This window comes from Antechinus flavipes, chromosome 2 (genome assembly GCF_016432865.1).
Source record: "Antechinus flavipes isolate AdamAnt ecotype Samford, QLD, Australia chromosome 2, AdamAnt_v2, whole genome shotgun sequence".
Taxonomy (NCBI): domain Eukaryota; kingdom Metazoa; phylum Chordata; class Mammalia; order Dasyuromorphia; family Dasyuridae; genus Antechinus; species Antechinus flavipes.
This window is the reverse complement of record NC_067399.1, coordinates 613,981,627-613,999,904: the sequence shown is the minus strand read 5'-3', so window position 1 is coordinate 613,999,904 and position 18,278 is coordinate 613,981,627. Positions and strand designations below refer to the sequence as shown.

The 18,278-nt window shown below is 40.7% G+C and overlaps 1 protein-coding gene across 1 annotated transcript; it reads right to left on the bottom strand.

Annotated features, from left to right (window-relative positions):
* Nucleotides 1–1,331: 1,331 nt before the first annotated feature.
* FRAT1 (FRAT regulator of WNT signaling pathway 1) lies at nucleotides 1,332–4,173 on the bottom strand. The gene has a single exon (XM_051981777.1). The coding sequence runs from the start codon at nucleotides 4,087–4,089 to the stop codon at nucleotides 3,169–3,171; it is 921 nt and encodes a 306-aa protein (XP_051837737.1). The 5' UTR covers nucleotides 4,090–4,173; the 3' UTR covers nucleotides 1,332–3,168.
* Between the last annotated feature and the right edge of the window lie 14,105 nt (nucleotides 4,174–18,278).

Here is an 18,278-nt window from a genome sequence, read left to right as displayed (position 1 = left end):
CCCTCAAGTCCAGCTTCTTAAACTGGTTCACAGTTCATATGGAGTCTCTTAAATGTGAGAGCCATGAAACTGATTTATTGGTACACATTTGTATTTTACAAATTTATTTACTAAGGTAATGTAAAAATTTCTTCAGAGAAAAGGGGTTACGAGAGGAAAAAAATTAAGCCCTGTCCTAAAGCATTGGTTATAAACTCTATATTTGCCATGGCCAGTCATTTGAAATACTGAAATCAGTTCTGGGCACTATATTTCAGTTTCAAGATCGGCAAACTTGAAGGATGTTCCATGAATGATCAGGGTAATGTATAGAAATATGTGAATTTGATTGTGAGCAAAAACTAGTCAATTGCTATTGATAAGTTTAAAGACAAGTCTTTGCTAAGACTTGGCAGAGATGCTTGATTAGTGTTCCACAAAAGCTTTTTTCGTAATTATTGTGATGACTGATAGGAATAGAGGGAATTGGATCAATGCATCCAATGTGCTCCTTACCCAGCACATGAGTAGCTATGGGTAGGGTGGGGCACTCCTAGCAAGACCCAGTTGTCCTATGGAGCTATCAATTCCTTATCTTGTTTACCCTCTTAGGAATAGATCAAAATACTATAATTTAAGTTCAGTGGCATTTAGACTATTTCCTGGCTGCCCATGCTGGGCAGTCAAAAGTTCAATTCCCCAGCAGATGTCTCTAAAGGTACCTACTTTTAAAGAGCGCAGGCTGCCTTCAAAGCATACCCCATATGCTTTACAGAGTACCCATGCTATGTTTTTTTTGGACCAGGAATATGAGAATAAAGATTAATGTGTCCTTTAACGTACTTCAAAATGCCTTACTCAATCGGAACCTGGCACCCACGCAGTTACACACAAGCCAGATCTGTCCTAGATTAGTGGTTGGAATGAGAAGATATATTGGAGGATGTTAATAACCAGAAAGTGGGGGGAAAGGAAAGCTTACAATATACTTCTCACTACCTCCATCCTCGGGATGGGCTGATGTTTGAGGGACCTAAGCCTGTTTTCAAAAGTGGCAGACCTACTTCTTGTGTAGTTAAGTTGCATGGTTGAGGCAGATTTGAATGACATTTCACTCTATTATTACAGTCTGTTGTTTTGATAAATGGGAGGGAGGGAGATGTGGATTTCTAGAATTTAATCTTAATTTTGAGCTAGCTTTAAAAGCATTGCAGAACACATTTACCCTATCTTTTTACAGGAGAGCAGAATGCTAAGGAAAACAGGCTTATTGTCATACATAATCCATGCTGCCATATTCTCATCCCCATGGAAATCCAGTGGTTAGGCTTCCTTTTGTATAAACAAAAACAGAAAACAAAAAACAACTTTATTGAACACAGAGATCACTTCAGTAAAGATAGAATCCTATAAATCAGGACCACCACAATTTCAAACACTCCGCTGCGAAGTGTATGTGTGTAAGGATGAGTGTGTAGGTGATGTTCACACAAAGCACACATCCACACACATCAATAGCCACATCTGGATGATGACCAAGCCATTGAAACTTCAAATAACAAAAAAACAAATATTTGAGCCATCTTAAAAGAAAAGGCTTGCAGGTTTTTCTATGCAGAGCATCACATTTTCAAAATACTGGGTTCACTCAAAAAAGTGAGGGATGGGAAGGAGACAAGAGAAACAAACCCCATTCATTCGGGGGAGCTGCAGGAGACATCACAAATAGCCTCAAAGACAAACACACTCAAATGGGCCTCTTTCTTAGTATACTGGGACCTCTACTAAATGGCCTGAAAATATAAACAAGAAGAATGTCCTAGAGAGAAAGGAAATCTTAATAACTGTCAGTATTGTGACAGGTTATAAGACATTCCACTATCTGGCCAAAAAAGAAAGGAGCAGCAAAAGTGGGAGCAGTGTCAATTCAGAAGTCTGTGGACATGTGCACACACGTGTACATGAACACATGTACAGCACACAGGTCTCCCTCCCAACTAGTAGCTACAAGCAGAAGGTGCATGTCCTCAGGAGACTCTTAGCAGTTTCAAAACACAGGGCTCCCTTGGAGGAGGTGCAGTACATACAGTTACTCCCTTACCCAGAGAACCACAGCACCATGTGTGGAAAACCAGGATCTTCAGAACAGATTGAAAAGGAAGATTTTCAAAAACTACTCTAGACAGACAGATGTGGAAACTCGAATTCTTCCTTCCCTACAAACAAATCCTTTCTCCTTTTCATTCCCTACCACGACCTAATGTGAGCTAGCCTTAGAAACATCAGGCTGCTGCAAAGCAAAGAGTAAAAGAAGGAGGTTGGCAGGCAATCTGCTTCAGGCCACCCCACCCAAGCTTTTACTCATTTTCTTTTTCCTCACATTTACATTTTATAGGATTGTATTCATGCAGTAAAAATCCACAATTCAGAGAACCAAATATAACTTGGAAAATGCTATCAAGTTTTCAAGTCAGGTTAAGACACCTTGTTTCTTCTTGTTGCTCTTAAACCCTCCTCTCCCTTCCCACTCCCCCCCTCCCACCCCCAATGAGTCAAAGAAAGCTACCAGTAGTGAAAACAAACTGGGTCAAGTCAAAGCAGGTAACTGGAATAATTCTCCATTCTGAGTTCATCCCTAATGGTTAGCTCCTGTGGAATAGAACATATGCTAAGGAGGCCAAGATGGAAGGTGTAATTCCTCTTAAAAGACCAGTTAATATTGCACAGAAGAAAAAAACAGCTCTGTTCCAAAGGCACCCATAGAGGTGTCCAGATAAGGAGTCTTGCAGAAGGTATGCTGTTGGTCACATGGCAACCAGGCAAACGTGCTATGTGGATGGCTCTGTGCAAGTCAGCACCACTAATGTTAAGAGTATCTTCTGCTGATGCTCTTGGGTCAGTAGTGTAGTCTGTCTATAAATAGGATATATTCATCCTAATTAGACCTAGGGGCTCTAATTCTCAGCCCAATGAGGCCTTAGTTTGCTAAGCACTCCCCCACAAACCTCCCAGACTATAGTTCTATTCTACATCACCCTTCATCACCCCCTATAACCTTGAAAAAAGTACCCGTTCCCTTTGCCTTGAAACCCCTGTTCCCCAGTCCAAGTTCATTTATATCAGTCCCCGGGGCTTGGGCTTTCAGGCTCTCAGCCATCCCTCTTCTTGCCCCTTAACCTGCTGAGCTCACTAGCTGCCTGGGACCAAGATGCCATCTGCGAGTCTGTGCAGTAGCTGGCTTCGGAGGCCCTCCGGGTTGGAGCAGGTTGGTCGTCGAGGACTGCAGGGAGATAGAGTCCCTTCTGCCTCATCCTCCTGTACAGCCAGGGGCAAAGGAGGAGGGGGAGGAGGCTCCTGGGGCAAAGGGGCCCTAGCCCCAAGATACAGCCTGGGTCGACGGGAATGGAGCCGCCTCACGGCTTCTTTGATGAGGTTCCCCGAGAGGACAAGCTGCTGCAGAAGCTGGTGGGGGTCATCCTCTCCGGCCCGGAGTCCCGGCTGCCCTCGATACCGGTATTGGGGGTGCTGGTGGTGGTGCTGCTGCTGCAGGCGGCGGGAGGCCGCGGCGCCTCGAAGCCAAGTGCGCCGGCACGGGCCCGCCAGCGGCTGCGGGAAGCCCCGCTTGCAGATGTGCGGGGCAGAGGTGCTGCTCCGGCCCGGTGCCCCCCCTGGGACGCAGGGACTCGACGGCACGCGCGACGGAAGGGGCGCGACGGCGCCCACGTCGCTCGCCCAGGACAGGGCAGCGCCGGCCCCGTTCCCAGGGCACTGCAGCGGTCCCGACGGCTGCAGGGACGCCGGAGCCGGTCCCGGAGGCAGCAGCAACTGCAGGACTGGGGGCTGGAGAGGCTGCGGCGGCGGCGGCGGCTGCGGCTGCTTGCGCGTCAGGGATCCCCGGTGGGCGGGCCGGCTCCCGTGCGCCGGGTCCAACTGCAGTGCCTCTCCGATCTGGGCCACCAGCCTGTCCACGTCCCCCGAGCCCCCAACAGTCACCGACTGCTGCAGCACGAGGAAGCTCTCCTCTTCCTCCCCCTCCCCCTCGTCGTCCTCCTCTCCAGCCGCCGCCGCCGCCTCGTCGTCCTCGTCCTCCTCCTCCCTCCGGCACGGCATGGCCTCGGTCCGCAGCTCGGACTCTGGAGCTCCGCCGCCGCCGCTGGGGCCGTCCCTCCTCACTCCCTGACGGGCTCCGGCGGCAGCTCCCGAAGACAAGGCGCTAGCGTCTAGGACCGAGCCGGCCGCGTGCGGGGCCACCGAGCGCCGCCGCCGCAGCTCCGGGAACTGGAGCTCAGCCGGTTCAGTTCGATTTGTAAACAATAGGTGACGCGGGGCGTTCGGGCGCTACCACTGCCGCAGGGCGGGGGAGCGTGGGAATGGTGGATCTCGGCGGTCTGGAAGAGTCCCAGAAGGGCACGCTGCGGAAGCTTCCCGAGGCGCGGGTGCGGAGCTGTCCTTTTTACTGCAGCCTCCCAGCCTTGGGCGATGGAGACTTCTAGTGCGCTAGCTCGGCCGACTCCAACACCCAGACCCCGGCACGCGCCTTCCACCTAGTGTTCGCTCCGTTTGGACTCGCCCGGCCCCCTCCCCCGGCGTCTCGTGGGGGTCGTGGGCTTAGGGGCGGGATGTGCTGTCTCTGGGTATGGGGTTAATGGATATAATGGGGGAGGAGAAGATGCGGAGTATTGGGCGGTAGAAGTGACTAAGCAGGAGAAAAACCAGGCCAGTGGAGCTGAGAAAGAAAGGAGGCAAAGAGAGTTGGTGATTACTGTAACATCTGCGGTCGCTAGCCTCCTTAGTCCCAGTGCAGGCATGGTACCTATTTGTTAGTAGGGCTGTGGGAAGCTCGAACAACCCTGGCCTTTGGGTAGAGCTGGGGGATTGTTGCCACCAGCTAAAGAGTGCCAATCCTGAACTGAAATAGGGGATGGGGTGATGGAGGAATCGTGAATTTGTTGTAGCTACAGCTACTTGTGATAGGCTCCTAGATCTCTGTCTGGTTTAATAAACGTGAGACAGTTTTGGAGGCCGTTGCAAAGATCTTGATATGGAGGGATGTCAAGAAGTGTTGTGACGACAGCGGTACTAAAGAGGAAAGGATGGATAGCAGAGACCTTTAGGAGGACATAGAAAAATCACTTTCAGTCATAGCCAAGGTTTAGAGCTGGAAGATATCTTAGGAGACATCTGTTTTATAGAAGAATAAAATGAAGTACTGAAAAACTAAATGGCCTGCCCAAGGTCATAGGATTAGTGTCAGAATCAGTATTTGAATGCCCACCCTCCAACTTCAACTCCAATAATCTTTTGATTTAAGTTAAGGTTAGGGTTGGGTTAGGTTTAGGATTTGAATTTAGCCTAAAGTTAGAGATAAGATTAAGGTGAGGCTTTGAGGTAGTTGTAGATTGAACACTGGTCTTGGAATGTGGAAGATTCATCCATCTGTTAAATCAAGCTTCACAGACACTAGGTTTGTGATGCTGGGCAATTCACTTAACTTTGTCTCAATTTCCTCTCTGCAAGATGAGAGAAGGAAATGACAAATCAATCCAGGATCTTTGTCAAGAAATCTGAGATATATCATGCAGTTAGGGATAAAAGATAAGTCCTTTTTTCTTTCCATTCTTGATTCAGCCCTTCATCCTTTACTCTTCACTAATGTAATAAACATCTTGATATTCTTGCTTCCAGTGTCTCCCTGGTCCCTTATTAACATTGCATCCTTTAGATCTGGGACCAGCCCAAAGTCTTCTTGCTTGTGGTAAAGACTCAATAACTTTTGATGTCGTGGTCCTCTTTGAGAACCAAGGACATATGACAACTTGCTAGATTGATTTCTGTTGAAGGGTACCAACAGATTGTCTGGTAGTATATTTAAGCTCATGAAGGCAAGAACCTTTTTAAAATTTGCTTTTGTCTGATATTCATAGTAACAAGCACAATGCTTTAATAAGTAGGTACTTATTAAATGCTTATTAAGTTGAATTGAATTTCCAGAGAGAGAGAAAGGGGAGGGGGGAACAAAGGAGGGAGGAAGAGAGAGAGACAGAGGGAGGAGGGGAGAAAGGAAGAGAGAGAGAGAGAGAGAGAGAGAGAGAGAGAGAGAGAGAGAGAGAGAGAGAGAGAGAGAGCTGTTGCAGTAAATCAAACCCAGAAAGAGCAGAAGATTAAAGGCAGAGGGTTGAATAGAGGGAGGAAGCAATGGAGGTATAGAAAGTGCTAGAAGATTCTGAGAGTTAACAAGAATCTTCTTGATGAGTCAGAAAAAGACTGAATAGACTTCTCATTGGAAGAACTGTTTTCAGCCAAGTCTCACTATCTATAATCTTGGCAAAATTATTCTTTTTTCCTGAACCTCAATTTCTTTATCTATAAAATAAAGATAGTAAGCATCCACTCTGCCTACCTTATATATAATATTGCTGAGAGAGTCAAATGAGACAATGTTTATAAAAGTGTGTTCAACTCAGAGGCCCTGCTCATAAGGTAGATAAATGGGTTTGGATCCAATAAGACCTCAGTTCAGGGCCTACCTCTTGATATATTAGCAGTGAGATCCTGGACATAAATAACTTAGTGATCTCAGTGTCCTAGGTAATTAAAAAGTGCAGAGAACACACTGACTTATGTTGGTAGAGAGAATTTCTTTTATCCCTAAACTTTCTTTATCCCCACAAACTCTAAAGTTCTTTGTTAATATAAATCAATAACATTAAAGGTCTGCTGGATGCCAATCATTATGCTAGGCAGTGGGGGACACAAGGGAGAAAAAATGAAACAGTTCCTGCCTCAAGGAGCTTATGTTCTATCAGGGAAGAAAACTTGTGCTCATATAAATAAACAGATACAGAATAAGAGATACAGAATAAAAACAAACAAGATACAAAGTAGCCAGATAGAGAATGTCCAAAAGTCTTAGTGCAACTGTAGACTATTAAAGCTAGAACTCCCAGTATAAAGGAAAGCTCTACCAGTTTATTAAATTGGATGATATTATAGTAGCGTCAAATTAATGAATGAGTGCTAATAGAAGTGAGGCAGAAGAATCTGATAGAAAAGAGAGCATGATGTTTGATAACTACATAGTGGGTTTAATGCAAGGTTGTTGGGTTTTATTTGTTTTTTTTTTCAGCCTAAGAGAGACCTAAGCAGGTGCAAAGATGTTGCATACCATCAGCAAGTATTTATTGATCCTCTGAGCTTTGACTCAAGACCTTGCATTTCGAAGACTAATACTGTTTGCAGTTCTTCAGCTGCTTTGAAACCACAGAACATAGGACCTAGTGAGGAAGCATTATTAGTTAAAACAAGGAACTAGCAAAAGGCTGGGGTGAACTCTTCTGCTGTTGTGGGATTTCCAGCAAAGATCTATCTCTTGGTTTCCTCCTCATGCGAAGCCTCTCCCCATATGCCCCACCTTAGCTAAGGAGCTAATAAGCTAATTTCATATCATGGGCTTCAAAAGCAAACTTTTTTAGTTATGATTCTTTGTGCCCAATACCCTGTCAGTAATTCTGAAGGACATAAAAAGGATTATTAGCAATGACCTCAGACTTCAAACTTTTAATCAGGTTGGAGGAACATACACATACAGGCTCCAGTTCATGTTCCCTTTCTCTCTGATGAATTTAACACCTGTCTCCCAGTATTCCTCTCTGTTCCAAGTTCTTTCCTCATTGTTGAGACTTCAGGATTCAATTAATTTTTCTAACACTCTGGCCTCCTGGTTTACCAACCTCTCAACTTCCATGACCTCTGTTTGTACTTTGTTTCAGCTTTTCACTGGGATCATTATGCTTTAGACCTCATTATCACCCAGAACTGTTACATCTCTGTAACAAATTCTGAAATCCCCCTGTTATGTTTATAATCCTCAATTTCTTAATAGGCTTAATCTTTGTCCTCCCGGCAAACTCTAGTTCTTCTTCCTTAATCTCCCAGTAATTGTTTCAATTCAAGCCTCCCTTCTTTCCCTTCACAATTATCTTGACCTTAGAGTTAGTGTTGTTTGTTGTTTGTCCTTTCTTCTCAAACAGAACGGTGACTTCCAGAAGGTGGTGCCATGACTTGCAAATGAATTGGATTTAAGGGAGGGAAAGATGGGCAGTCACCTGCTTCACTTTCTACTCCAGAGCCTGCTGCTTGAAGTGGCAAGATATAGATCTAGAGGACTGGGGAGGGTCCCCATGTGATGAGAGATCTTGACCTTTTAAAGTTAAGGTCTTTACCAGGTCTCAGTTTGACTGAATCAATGCCCATTCAGTAGGTAAGGCTAGGTAAGAAATTAGGCAAAGAATGGCCTCTTTTACTTAGTTGAAAAAAAATCATCTGGGAAGGGAATACTCTCAGGGTTTTTGGCCCAAACATGCAATTGCTATTTATACTCTCTCTGAGTCTTGGGACCCAAAATAAAACCCAGTGAAGCTAGGACTAGGACCTATTATTGGTCAAAGAGAGACCTGTGATTTGGTTTTAAGGCCTGGTCATTAAGAAAGAACTCTAACCCACAAACCCCAAAATATTTTGCAAAGTTACAGTGATCAAAATTTACATTCTTTTGGGTATGATACCCTATGTAAACAGAGGGAGAGCAGAAAGAGAAGGAAGATAAGGAAGGAAAGAAGGAAGGAAGGAGAGAGGAAGAAGAAAGAAGAAGGGAAGGAGGGACAGGAAGGAGGGAAGGGAGGAAAGAAGGAGGGAGGAAGGATGGCAGGTTAGTAGGTTAGTAAGTTGTGCTTCCTTCTCAAAGAGGACCAAAATGACAACACTATATTAGAGTCGTGTTACATTGTATCCGACTGTGGCTGATCAGATCAATATGTACTCTGAATGCTCTGCCATACATGGACCATAAATGCTCCCTATGAACATTTGGGATAACTTCTCTAACTTTGCACATCTCTAGTTTCTTCTGAGCTAATTCAATTCTGCTTTGCTTATACAGCACATCACCTTCTCTGATGAGGGCATGCCATGCTGGGCAGTCCCATGCCAGTGTCTCCCACGTCATGCAGTCATTCTATTGAGAACTTGAGAGTGTCCTTGTATCACTTTTTTTTTTTTTGACCACTTTGTGAACACTTGCTCTCTGTAAGTTCTCTATAAAATAATCTTTTTAGGCAAGTGTACATTTGGTATTTGAACAATGTGGCCAGCCCAATGGAGCTGTGTTCTGTGCAATCAAGTTTGAATATTTGGCAGTTTAGTTTAAGAAAGGAACTTTCCTCTGGGAAGAGGGCTGTAGAGGAAAGAAAGCAAGAAGTAAGGAAAGAACGTAGGTAGGAAGGTAAGTAAGGAAGGAAGAAAGGAAGGAAGGAAGGAAGCAAGAAAAGAAGGAAGGAAGGAAGGAGGGAGAGAAAGAGGGAAGGAAGGAGGGAATGAGGGAAGGAAGGAGAGAAGGAAGGAACTATTGCCCAGCTGGAATCTCTTGTGGGGCAGTCCTACTACTCACAAGATGGCTGGTTCAGTATCAGAAAAACTATTTCCATAATCGACCATGTCAATAACAAAATCAATAGAAATAATACGATAATCTCAATAGATACAGAAAAAGCTCTTTTTTAAGGAAAGCTCTCTAAAATCATAGAAAAAGATGATAAATGTTGGAGGGGAGATGTGGGAAAACTGGGACACTGATACATTGCTGGTGGAGTTGTGAAATGATCCAACCATTTTGGACAGCAACTATGCCCAAAAAGCTATAAAGCTGTGTATAACCTTTGACTGGTCCAGCAGTGCCATTACTGGGTCTGTCTCCCAAGGAAATCATAAAAGAGGAAAAAGGACCCACATGTACAGAAAATGTTTGCAACAGCTCTTTTTGTGGTAGCAAAGTCCATCAATTGGGGAATGGCTAAACAATTATAGTATGTGAAGATAATGGAATATTATTGTTCTATAAAAAATGATGAACAAGCTGATTTTAGAAAGGCCTGGAAAGATTTTCAAGAACTAATGCCAAGAGAAACAAGAAGAACCAAGAATATATTGTACACAATCATAACAAGAATGTGCGATGATCTAAAGAATATTATAAATAAATTAGAAGAACATAGGATAGTTTACCTTTCATATCTGTGGAAGAGGAAGGAATTTGTGACCAAAGAAGAACTAGAAATCGTTATTGATCACAAAATAATTTTTATTATATTAAAAAGTTTTTGTACAAACAAAACTAATGTAGACAAGATTAGAGGGAAAGCAATAAACTGGGAAAACATCTTTACATTCCAAGGTTCTGATAAAGGCCTCATTTCTAAAATACATAGAGAATTGACTCAAATTTATAAGAATTCAAGCCATTCTTCAATTGATAAATGGTCAAAGTCCATGAACTGACAATTTTCAGACAAAGAAATTGAAACTAGTTCTAGTCATATAAAAAGGTGCTCCAAATCATTATTGATCAGAGAAATGCAAATTAAGCAACTCTGAGATACCACACAACCTCTCAGATTGGCTAAGATGACAGGAAAAGATAATGATGAATATCAGAGGAGATGTGGGAAAACTGATGCATTATTTTTTGGAACTGTGAATGGATCCAACCATTCTGGAGAGCAATTTGGAACTACTCTCAAAAAGTTATCAAACTGTGTATACCCTTTGACCTAGCAGTGTTTCTACTGGGCTTATATCCCAAAGAAATCTTAAAGGAGGGAAAGGGACACACATGTGCAAAAATGTTTGTGGCAGCCCTTTTTGTAGTGGCTAGAAACTGGAAACTGAATGGATGCCCATCAGTTGGAGACTGGCTGAATTCCTTCTCCTTCTCCTTCTCCTTCTCCTTCTCCTTCTCTTTCTCCTCCTCCTCCTCTTCCTCCTCCTCTCCTCCTCCTCCTCCTCATGGGAGAAAGGGAGGAAAATTGGAACACAAGATTTTGCAAGGGCTAATGTTAAAGAATTGTCCATGCATATGTTTTGAAAAATAAAAAACTTTGATAAAAATAATTTAAAAAAAGAATGTGTGACAATCAACTATGAAAGACTCAATGATCCAAAGGAATCCCAATAGACTTTGGACAGAAAATGCCATCTGCATCCAGAAAAAGAACTAAGGAGACTGAATGTAATCAACAAATGCTATGTTCACCTGTTTTTAAATTTTAAAATTTCTCCTATGGTTTTCCCCCTTTGTTTTGATTTTTCCCTTCCAACATGATTCATAAAGCAATGTGTATTAAAAATAAATAAATTTACAAAAGTCTTAGGTCAAAAAAAAAAAAGGATCATGATATCAGGAAAATAATGCCATGATTAGCAAATAAATTGAATTTAAGTGAGGCAAAGTCACAAGCCTCACTCTCTTCCCCAAGTTTTAAGTTAATGTCTTTCCCAGGTCTCTGACTGAAGCAATACCCATTCAGTGACTAAAACTAGGTAAGAAATGATGGTCCTGGATACCTTAGAATTAATAAAAACAAGAGATAAAAAAACAACATCAATGATGAAAAATAACTGTCTTCCACCCTTGAGTTTCTAACATTTTAGAAAAGCATGTCAATGAAAAGTATTTATTAAGCACTTGTATACAAATACAAAAGCAAAGTAATCCCTGCTCTCAGGAAGCTTACATTCTAGTTGGAGGAGACCATATATTTAAGAGTGGTAATTAGGAAGGGTTGTTTTGGTTTGGAAGGCCACCTGGTTTGGGAGTAGAACCATGGGGCTGTTGTTATTTCTTTTCAAGAAGCCTCAATAGTTTTCATTTAATTATTTTTTCCTAGATTAACAGGTAGAAATTGATCTGGAAAAGAGTTGTGATAAGTAAGATGGATGGCAAGGAAGTAATCAAATACAATGGGAAGTATCTTTCTTCAATTCTGGGTCATACTCTATTCCTAAACTGCTGATGAAATCATAAAATCATGCATAATCCATTCCAAAATTAGGTTATCTAGCCTCAATTGAATCTTTACTGTCTTACTTCTTTGGTTGACTCCTTCAAAAAAATCACAGAATGTTGGTTATCAATCAGTGATCGTCTAGTCTAGAGAAAAAAATGTCCACTTACAAGTAGTTTATCCAACTTTTGCTTGCAGATCTCTAAAGGGGAAGATCCATCATTTCTTGGGGCAGCCTGAGACTCTCAGCATTTTTGGATAACTTGAATTCTTAGGAGGTTTTTCCTGACATGAAACTTAAAATTTTCCTTTTTGTAACTTCTGCCTATTGTTCCTAATTCTGCCCGTAAGGGCCATAGGAAAAAAAAATACATTTCCTCTTCCATAAGACAACTCTTCAAAAACTTGAAGACAGCTTTCATATTCTGTCTTGAATCTTCTCTAGGTCAAATGTACCCAATTTCTTCAACTAATCCTCATATGACTAATTTAGGACCTTTCATCATCCTGATTACTCTCCACTGTATACTCTGGTTTATCAATATCTCTCTTAAACTACAACACTCAGAACTGAACACAATGCTCCAGATAAAGTCAGATAAGGGCAGAGTACAGTGAAACGATCACTTCCCTATTCTTGGAAGCAATGTCTCTTTTATTGCAGTTCAAGATTGCATTAGCTTTTTTTGACTGCCACAGCACACTAATGACTTATATTCAATCAATAAGTATTTATTATGTATCTACCATCTACCAAGCACTGTGCCAAATCCTGGGGATCCAAAGATAATAGGGAAACCCCTGTCTTCAAAGAACTTACATTTAAATGGAAGAGACAATATACAGATCAAATACAAGGTAGTTTTGGGAGAGACTGCACCAGTAACTACGAGGAATAGGAAATGATTCATATAGAAGGTGACATTTGAGTTTAGTCTTGAAACCAGGGGTTCCAGAAGGTAGAAATGATCAGGGATTGATTGTAAAACAGGCATGGGAAACAGTTAATGAAAAAACACAGGGATCAGAGATGAAGCATCCTGTGCATAGAACAGGGTGAGTAGGTCATCATGGGTTGGAGTTCTCAAGCAGAGTGTGGAAAGACTGGAAAAATTAGAAGGGGTCACGTTGTGAAGAGTTTTAAATATCAAAATGATTCCGTTTGATCCTGCAAGCAATAGGAAGCCATTGGCATTTTTCAGCAAGGATGGATGAGTGATATGAACAAATTAGCATTTTAGGAAAATAACTATGATGGCTTTGTGGAAGATGGGGAAAAGCTGAAGGCAAGGAAACAAAATAGGAGGCTATCTTAATAGTCCAATTATTGTTATCGTTCAGTTATTTTGAGTTGTGTTTGTTTCTTTCTGACCATATTTGGGGCTTTCTTAGCAAAGACACCTGAGTGGTTTTTCTTCTCCTGCTCATTTTACAGATGAGGAAACTGAGGTAAACAGGATAAAGTGACTTGCCAGTGGAACACATCAATAGGAAGGATTTGAGGTCAGATTTGAACTCAGGAAGATGAGGGGGCCTGGAATCAGGAAGACTATGTGAGTGGAGAAGAAGAATACAAGTACAAAGGAGACTTATGTGAAAAATAACAGAGATGGAATAAGACTTGCTAATGGATCACATATGTGGATGGAGGAAGGGGGGAGATGGCACTGAATTTGTGAATCTGTATGAATAGAGGAAGCATAGATGAATGGCTCAGTGGATAGAGTGCTGGACCTGGGGTTAGGAAGACCTGAGTTCACAACTGACCTCCGACACTTGCTAGCTGTGTGACGCTGGGCAAGTCTTTTAATCTATTTACTTTAATCAGGTGTCTTATCTACTAGGTCATGTATACTTATTTGTGTAAGAAAATAAGCTGGAACTTAAAAAAAAGATAGGATTTGGATGGGAAGAGGGGAGTAGGAAAGATACTTCAGGAATAGAAAGGGAAAGCATGAGGGAAGACAAGGAAATGGCAGTTAGTATCCACCTCTCCCCTACCTTAGTAGAATATAAACTCCTTGGGATCAGGGAACACATAACTTAAAAACCCCAAAACTTTGTATCTGTAGGTATCCCAACTCCTTTGTTCTTTTGTGAATTATGTTAGTTTTTCCTTAAAAGGTATTGAAACCATTGTGTAAACCTAATTCACTCATGGGATTAAAGGATCAGGCTATTGACATCATTTTTTTTCTTTTTTATTATTATTATACCTTTTTATTGACAGAACCCATGCCTGAGTAATTTTTTTTTTTTACAACATTATCCCTTGCACTCACTTCTGTTCTGACTTTTCCTCTCCCTCCCTTCATCCCCTCCCCCTGATGGCAAGCAGTCCTATATATGTTGAATATGTCACCATATATCCTAGATACAATATATGTGTGCAGAACCGAAGTTCTCTTGTTGCACAGGGAGAATTGGATTCAGAAGGTAAAAAATAACCTGAGAAGAATAACAAAAATGCAAACAGTTTACATTCATTTCCCAGTGTTCTTCCTTTGGATGTAGCTGCTTCTGTTCATCCTTGATCAATTGAAACTGAGTTAGATCTCTTTGTTGAAGAAATCCACTTCCATAAGAATACATCCTTATACAGTATCATTGTTGAGGTATATAATGAGATATATAATGGGGTTCTGCTCATTTCATTTAGCATCAGTTCATGTAAATCTCTCCAAGCCTCTCTGTATTTATCCTGCTGGTCATTTCTTACAGAACAATAATATTCCATAACATTCATATACCACAATTTACCCAACCATTCTCCAATTGATGGGCATCCATTCATTTTCCAGTTTCTAGCCACTACAAACAGGGCTGCCACAAACATTTTGGCACATACAGGTCCCTTTCCCTTCTTTAGTATCTCTTTGGGGTATAAGCCCAGTAGAAACACTGCTGGATCAAAGGGTATGCACAGTTTGATAACTTTTTGAGTATAGTTTCCAAATTGCTCTCCAGAATGGCTGGATGTATTCACAATTCCAATGTATTAGTGTCCCTGTTTTCCCACATCCCCTCTAACATTCCACACTACCTTTCCCTCTCATTCTAGCCAATCTAACAGATGTGTAGTGGTATCTCAGAGTTGTCTTAATTTGCATTTCTCTGATTAATAATGACTTGGAGCATCTTTTCATATGGCTAGAAATAGTTTCAATTTCTTCGTCTGATAATTGTCTGTTCATATCCTTTGACCATTTATCAATTGGAGAATGGCTTGATTTCTTATAAATTAGAATCAATTCTCTATATATTTTGGAAATGAGGCCTTTATCAGAATCTTTGACTGTAAAAAATGTTTTCCCAGTTTATTGTTTTCCTTCTAATCTTGTCTGCATTAGTTTTGTTTGTACAAAAACTTTTCAATTTGATATAATCAAAATTTTCTATTTTGTAATTAATAATGATCTCTAGTTCTTCTTTGGTCATAAATTTCTTCCTCTTCCACAGGTCTGAGAGGTAAACTATCCTATGCTCTTCCAATTTATTTATAATCTCATTCTTTATGCCTAGGTCATGAACCCATTTTGACCTTATCTTGGTGTAGTTAAGTGTGGGTCAATGCCTAGTTTCTGCCATAGTAATTTCCAATTTTCCCAGCAATTTTTGTCAAATAATGAGTTATTATCCCCAAAACTGGGGTCTTTGGGTTTGTCAAACACTAGATTATTAAAGTTATTGGCTGTTTTGTCCTTTGAACCTAACCTATTCCATTGATCAGCTAGTCTATTTCTTAGCCAATACCAGATGGTTTTGATAACTGCTGCTTTATAATATAATTTTAGATCTGGTACAGCTAGGCCACCTTCAGATTTTTTTTTCATTAATTCCCTTGAAATTCTTGACTTTTGTTTTTCCATATGAACTTTGTTGTTATTTTTTCTATTAAAATAGTTTTTTGGGTCATTAAAATAGTTTTTTGGGAGTCTGATTGGTATAACGCTAAATAAGTAGATTAATTTAGGTAGTATTGTCATCTTTATTATATTTGCTCGCCCAATCCAAGAGCATTTAATATTTTTCCAGTTGGTTAGATCAGACGTAATTTGTGTGGAAAGTGTTTTGTAATTTTGCTCATAAAGTTTCTGATTTTCCCTTGGCAGATAGATTCCTAAATATTTTATACAATCAGTAGTTACTTTAAATGGAATTTCTCTTTGTAACTCTAACTGTTGGGTTTTGTTAGTGATATATAAGAATGCTGATGACTTATGTGGATTTATTTTGTATCCTGCAACTTTGCTAAAGATGTGAATTGTTTCTAATAACTTTTTAGTAGAATCTCTGGGGTTCTCTAAGTATACCATCATATCATCAGCAAAGAGTGATAATTTGGTTTCCTCCTTGCCTATTCTTATTCCTTTAATCTCTTTCTCAACTCTTATTGCCAAAGCTACTCATTTCTAGTGATAGTGGGCAACCTTGTTTCATTCCTGATCTTATTGGGAATGGTTGCAGTTTGTCCCCATTACATATGATGCTTACTCACGGTTTTAAATAGATGCTACTGATTATTTTAAGGAAAAGTCCATTTATTCCTATATTTTGACATCATTTTCTAATTGCTGAAATACAAAACAGTCATAAGGATCTCCAGGTGCTCTAAAATGCTTGACTGGAGGACCAGCTTGTACAACTTGAAGGGGGAGTTTCTTTGCTCAGCTGAATCAACTTGTGATTTCCTTGATGTATACCTTTATTAAATATCTTTTGTCCATTATGGCTAAGTTTTTCTCCTGTTATTGACTGTTGAATTTCATCTGAGTATTTCCCTTCACTAACAAGGGAAGTCGTCCAGAATACCAGAGATATGGTACATGATAATTGATTAATGATTGCTAATCTATCAGTCAATAAATTTGTATTAAGTCCAGTGCTGTGCTAAATGCTGAGAATACAAAGAAATGCAGAAGATAGTCTCTGACATCAAGAAATTTACAATCTAATGAAAGAAGACAACTTCCAAAAGGAAGCATAAAAGCAGGGAGAACAGGGGAAAGAAGGTATAGGGAACAAGATGGAAAATACCAGAGGAATCAATTGTGGGTAGAAAATGAATGCAGATCTGAAATTATTCTGTGCCTTTTTAGTGGATGTGTTTAAGAGAAAACTATGAAATGTTTCTGGAGACATCCACGTTTTTTAAGTGTAATAGGACTTTATTATGGGCAGGAGTCACTGATGAAAGTTTCTTGGAGAAAATAAGCTGGATAAAGAAAGATAGGATTTGGATGGGGAGAGGGGAGTAGGAAAGCAGGAGCACCTTTTGGAAGGCAGATTTCCTCCAACTTTCAAAATGACTGGTGGGGCTTTGTGTCCCCCAAGTCTCTTTTCCTACTCCCAATCACATATTTATTTAAACAAGATTATATGATACAAAAGAACAATATGCTTTTTGGATATTTCCTGGTCAGAAATAACAATAATAATGATAGTCATGATAGTGACCTTTTATAGTGCTTGCTATGTGACAATCATGTGCTAAGAGTTTTACAAATTTTATCTCATTTGATCTTAATAACAACCCTGTTAGAGGTAGGTGCTATTATTATTCCTATTTTACTGTATATAAATAAGTGCCTTGTCTAATAAGTGATTTGAAGCTAGACTTGAACTCTTCTTCCTTAACTAGCCCTTAGCATCTACTATGCTACCTACCTGACAAAATAACATAGAAAACAGAATACTCAACTATTTAAGAACAGTAAATTTTCTTTCTGCAGGCAGGGATTCTCTCTGGGTCCATTTATAGGGTCTAAAGGGGTTCTTTGTACAAATTTCACTAACTAGGTTAAGCAAGCATGGGAGCAAGCATGCTGCCCTGCTTCGCTCCACTGGTGATTGAGAAAGTATGAGAGCATTGTCCATTATCTAGAACCCATGCCGTCATGAAACTGGTGTACAATACTGATGAACTTCTTTGGATAACCAAATTTTACCATACTCTTCCATAAGTCCTTACCACTGATAGTATCAAAGACAGTGGCCAGGTCAGCAAATATTGGGTAGAGACCTCTGTTCTGTTCCTGGCATTTCTCCTAGAGTTGTTGGGCAGCAAACACCATGTCAACCATTCCTTAGAGAGCCCCTTCTGAAGTCATACTGCTTCTCAGGCAAATGACCATCTTTTAAATAAAGGATTAGCCAATTAAAGAGGATTCTGATAAGAATCTTGCCAGCAATGACGAGAGATGCCCTGTGATTGTCACAGGATTGCCTGTTTCCTTTTTCTTTATAAAAATGGACAGTGCATTTGGGAGGTTCCCAAAGAAAGTATAGTAGAGAAAAGGTATTAGTTTGTATACCAAATTGAAGGTCTACAGAATATTGTGCTGATTTCACTGTCGTTTGTCCATGAAATCTGGACAGTCTATCAGTGTCATGTCAGGAAAGTGAATTACTTCCGTTTGAATTGTCTCAGGAAGATCTTGAAGATCACCTAGCAAGATGAGA

What these genes read in the sequence shown, in the direction of transcription:
- FRAT1 (XM_051981777.1), bottom strand. Translation starts at nt 4,089, where the DNA reads ATGCCGTGCCGGAGGGAGGAGGAGGACGAGGACGACGAGGCGGCGGCG.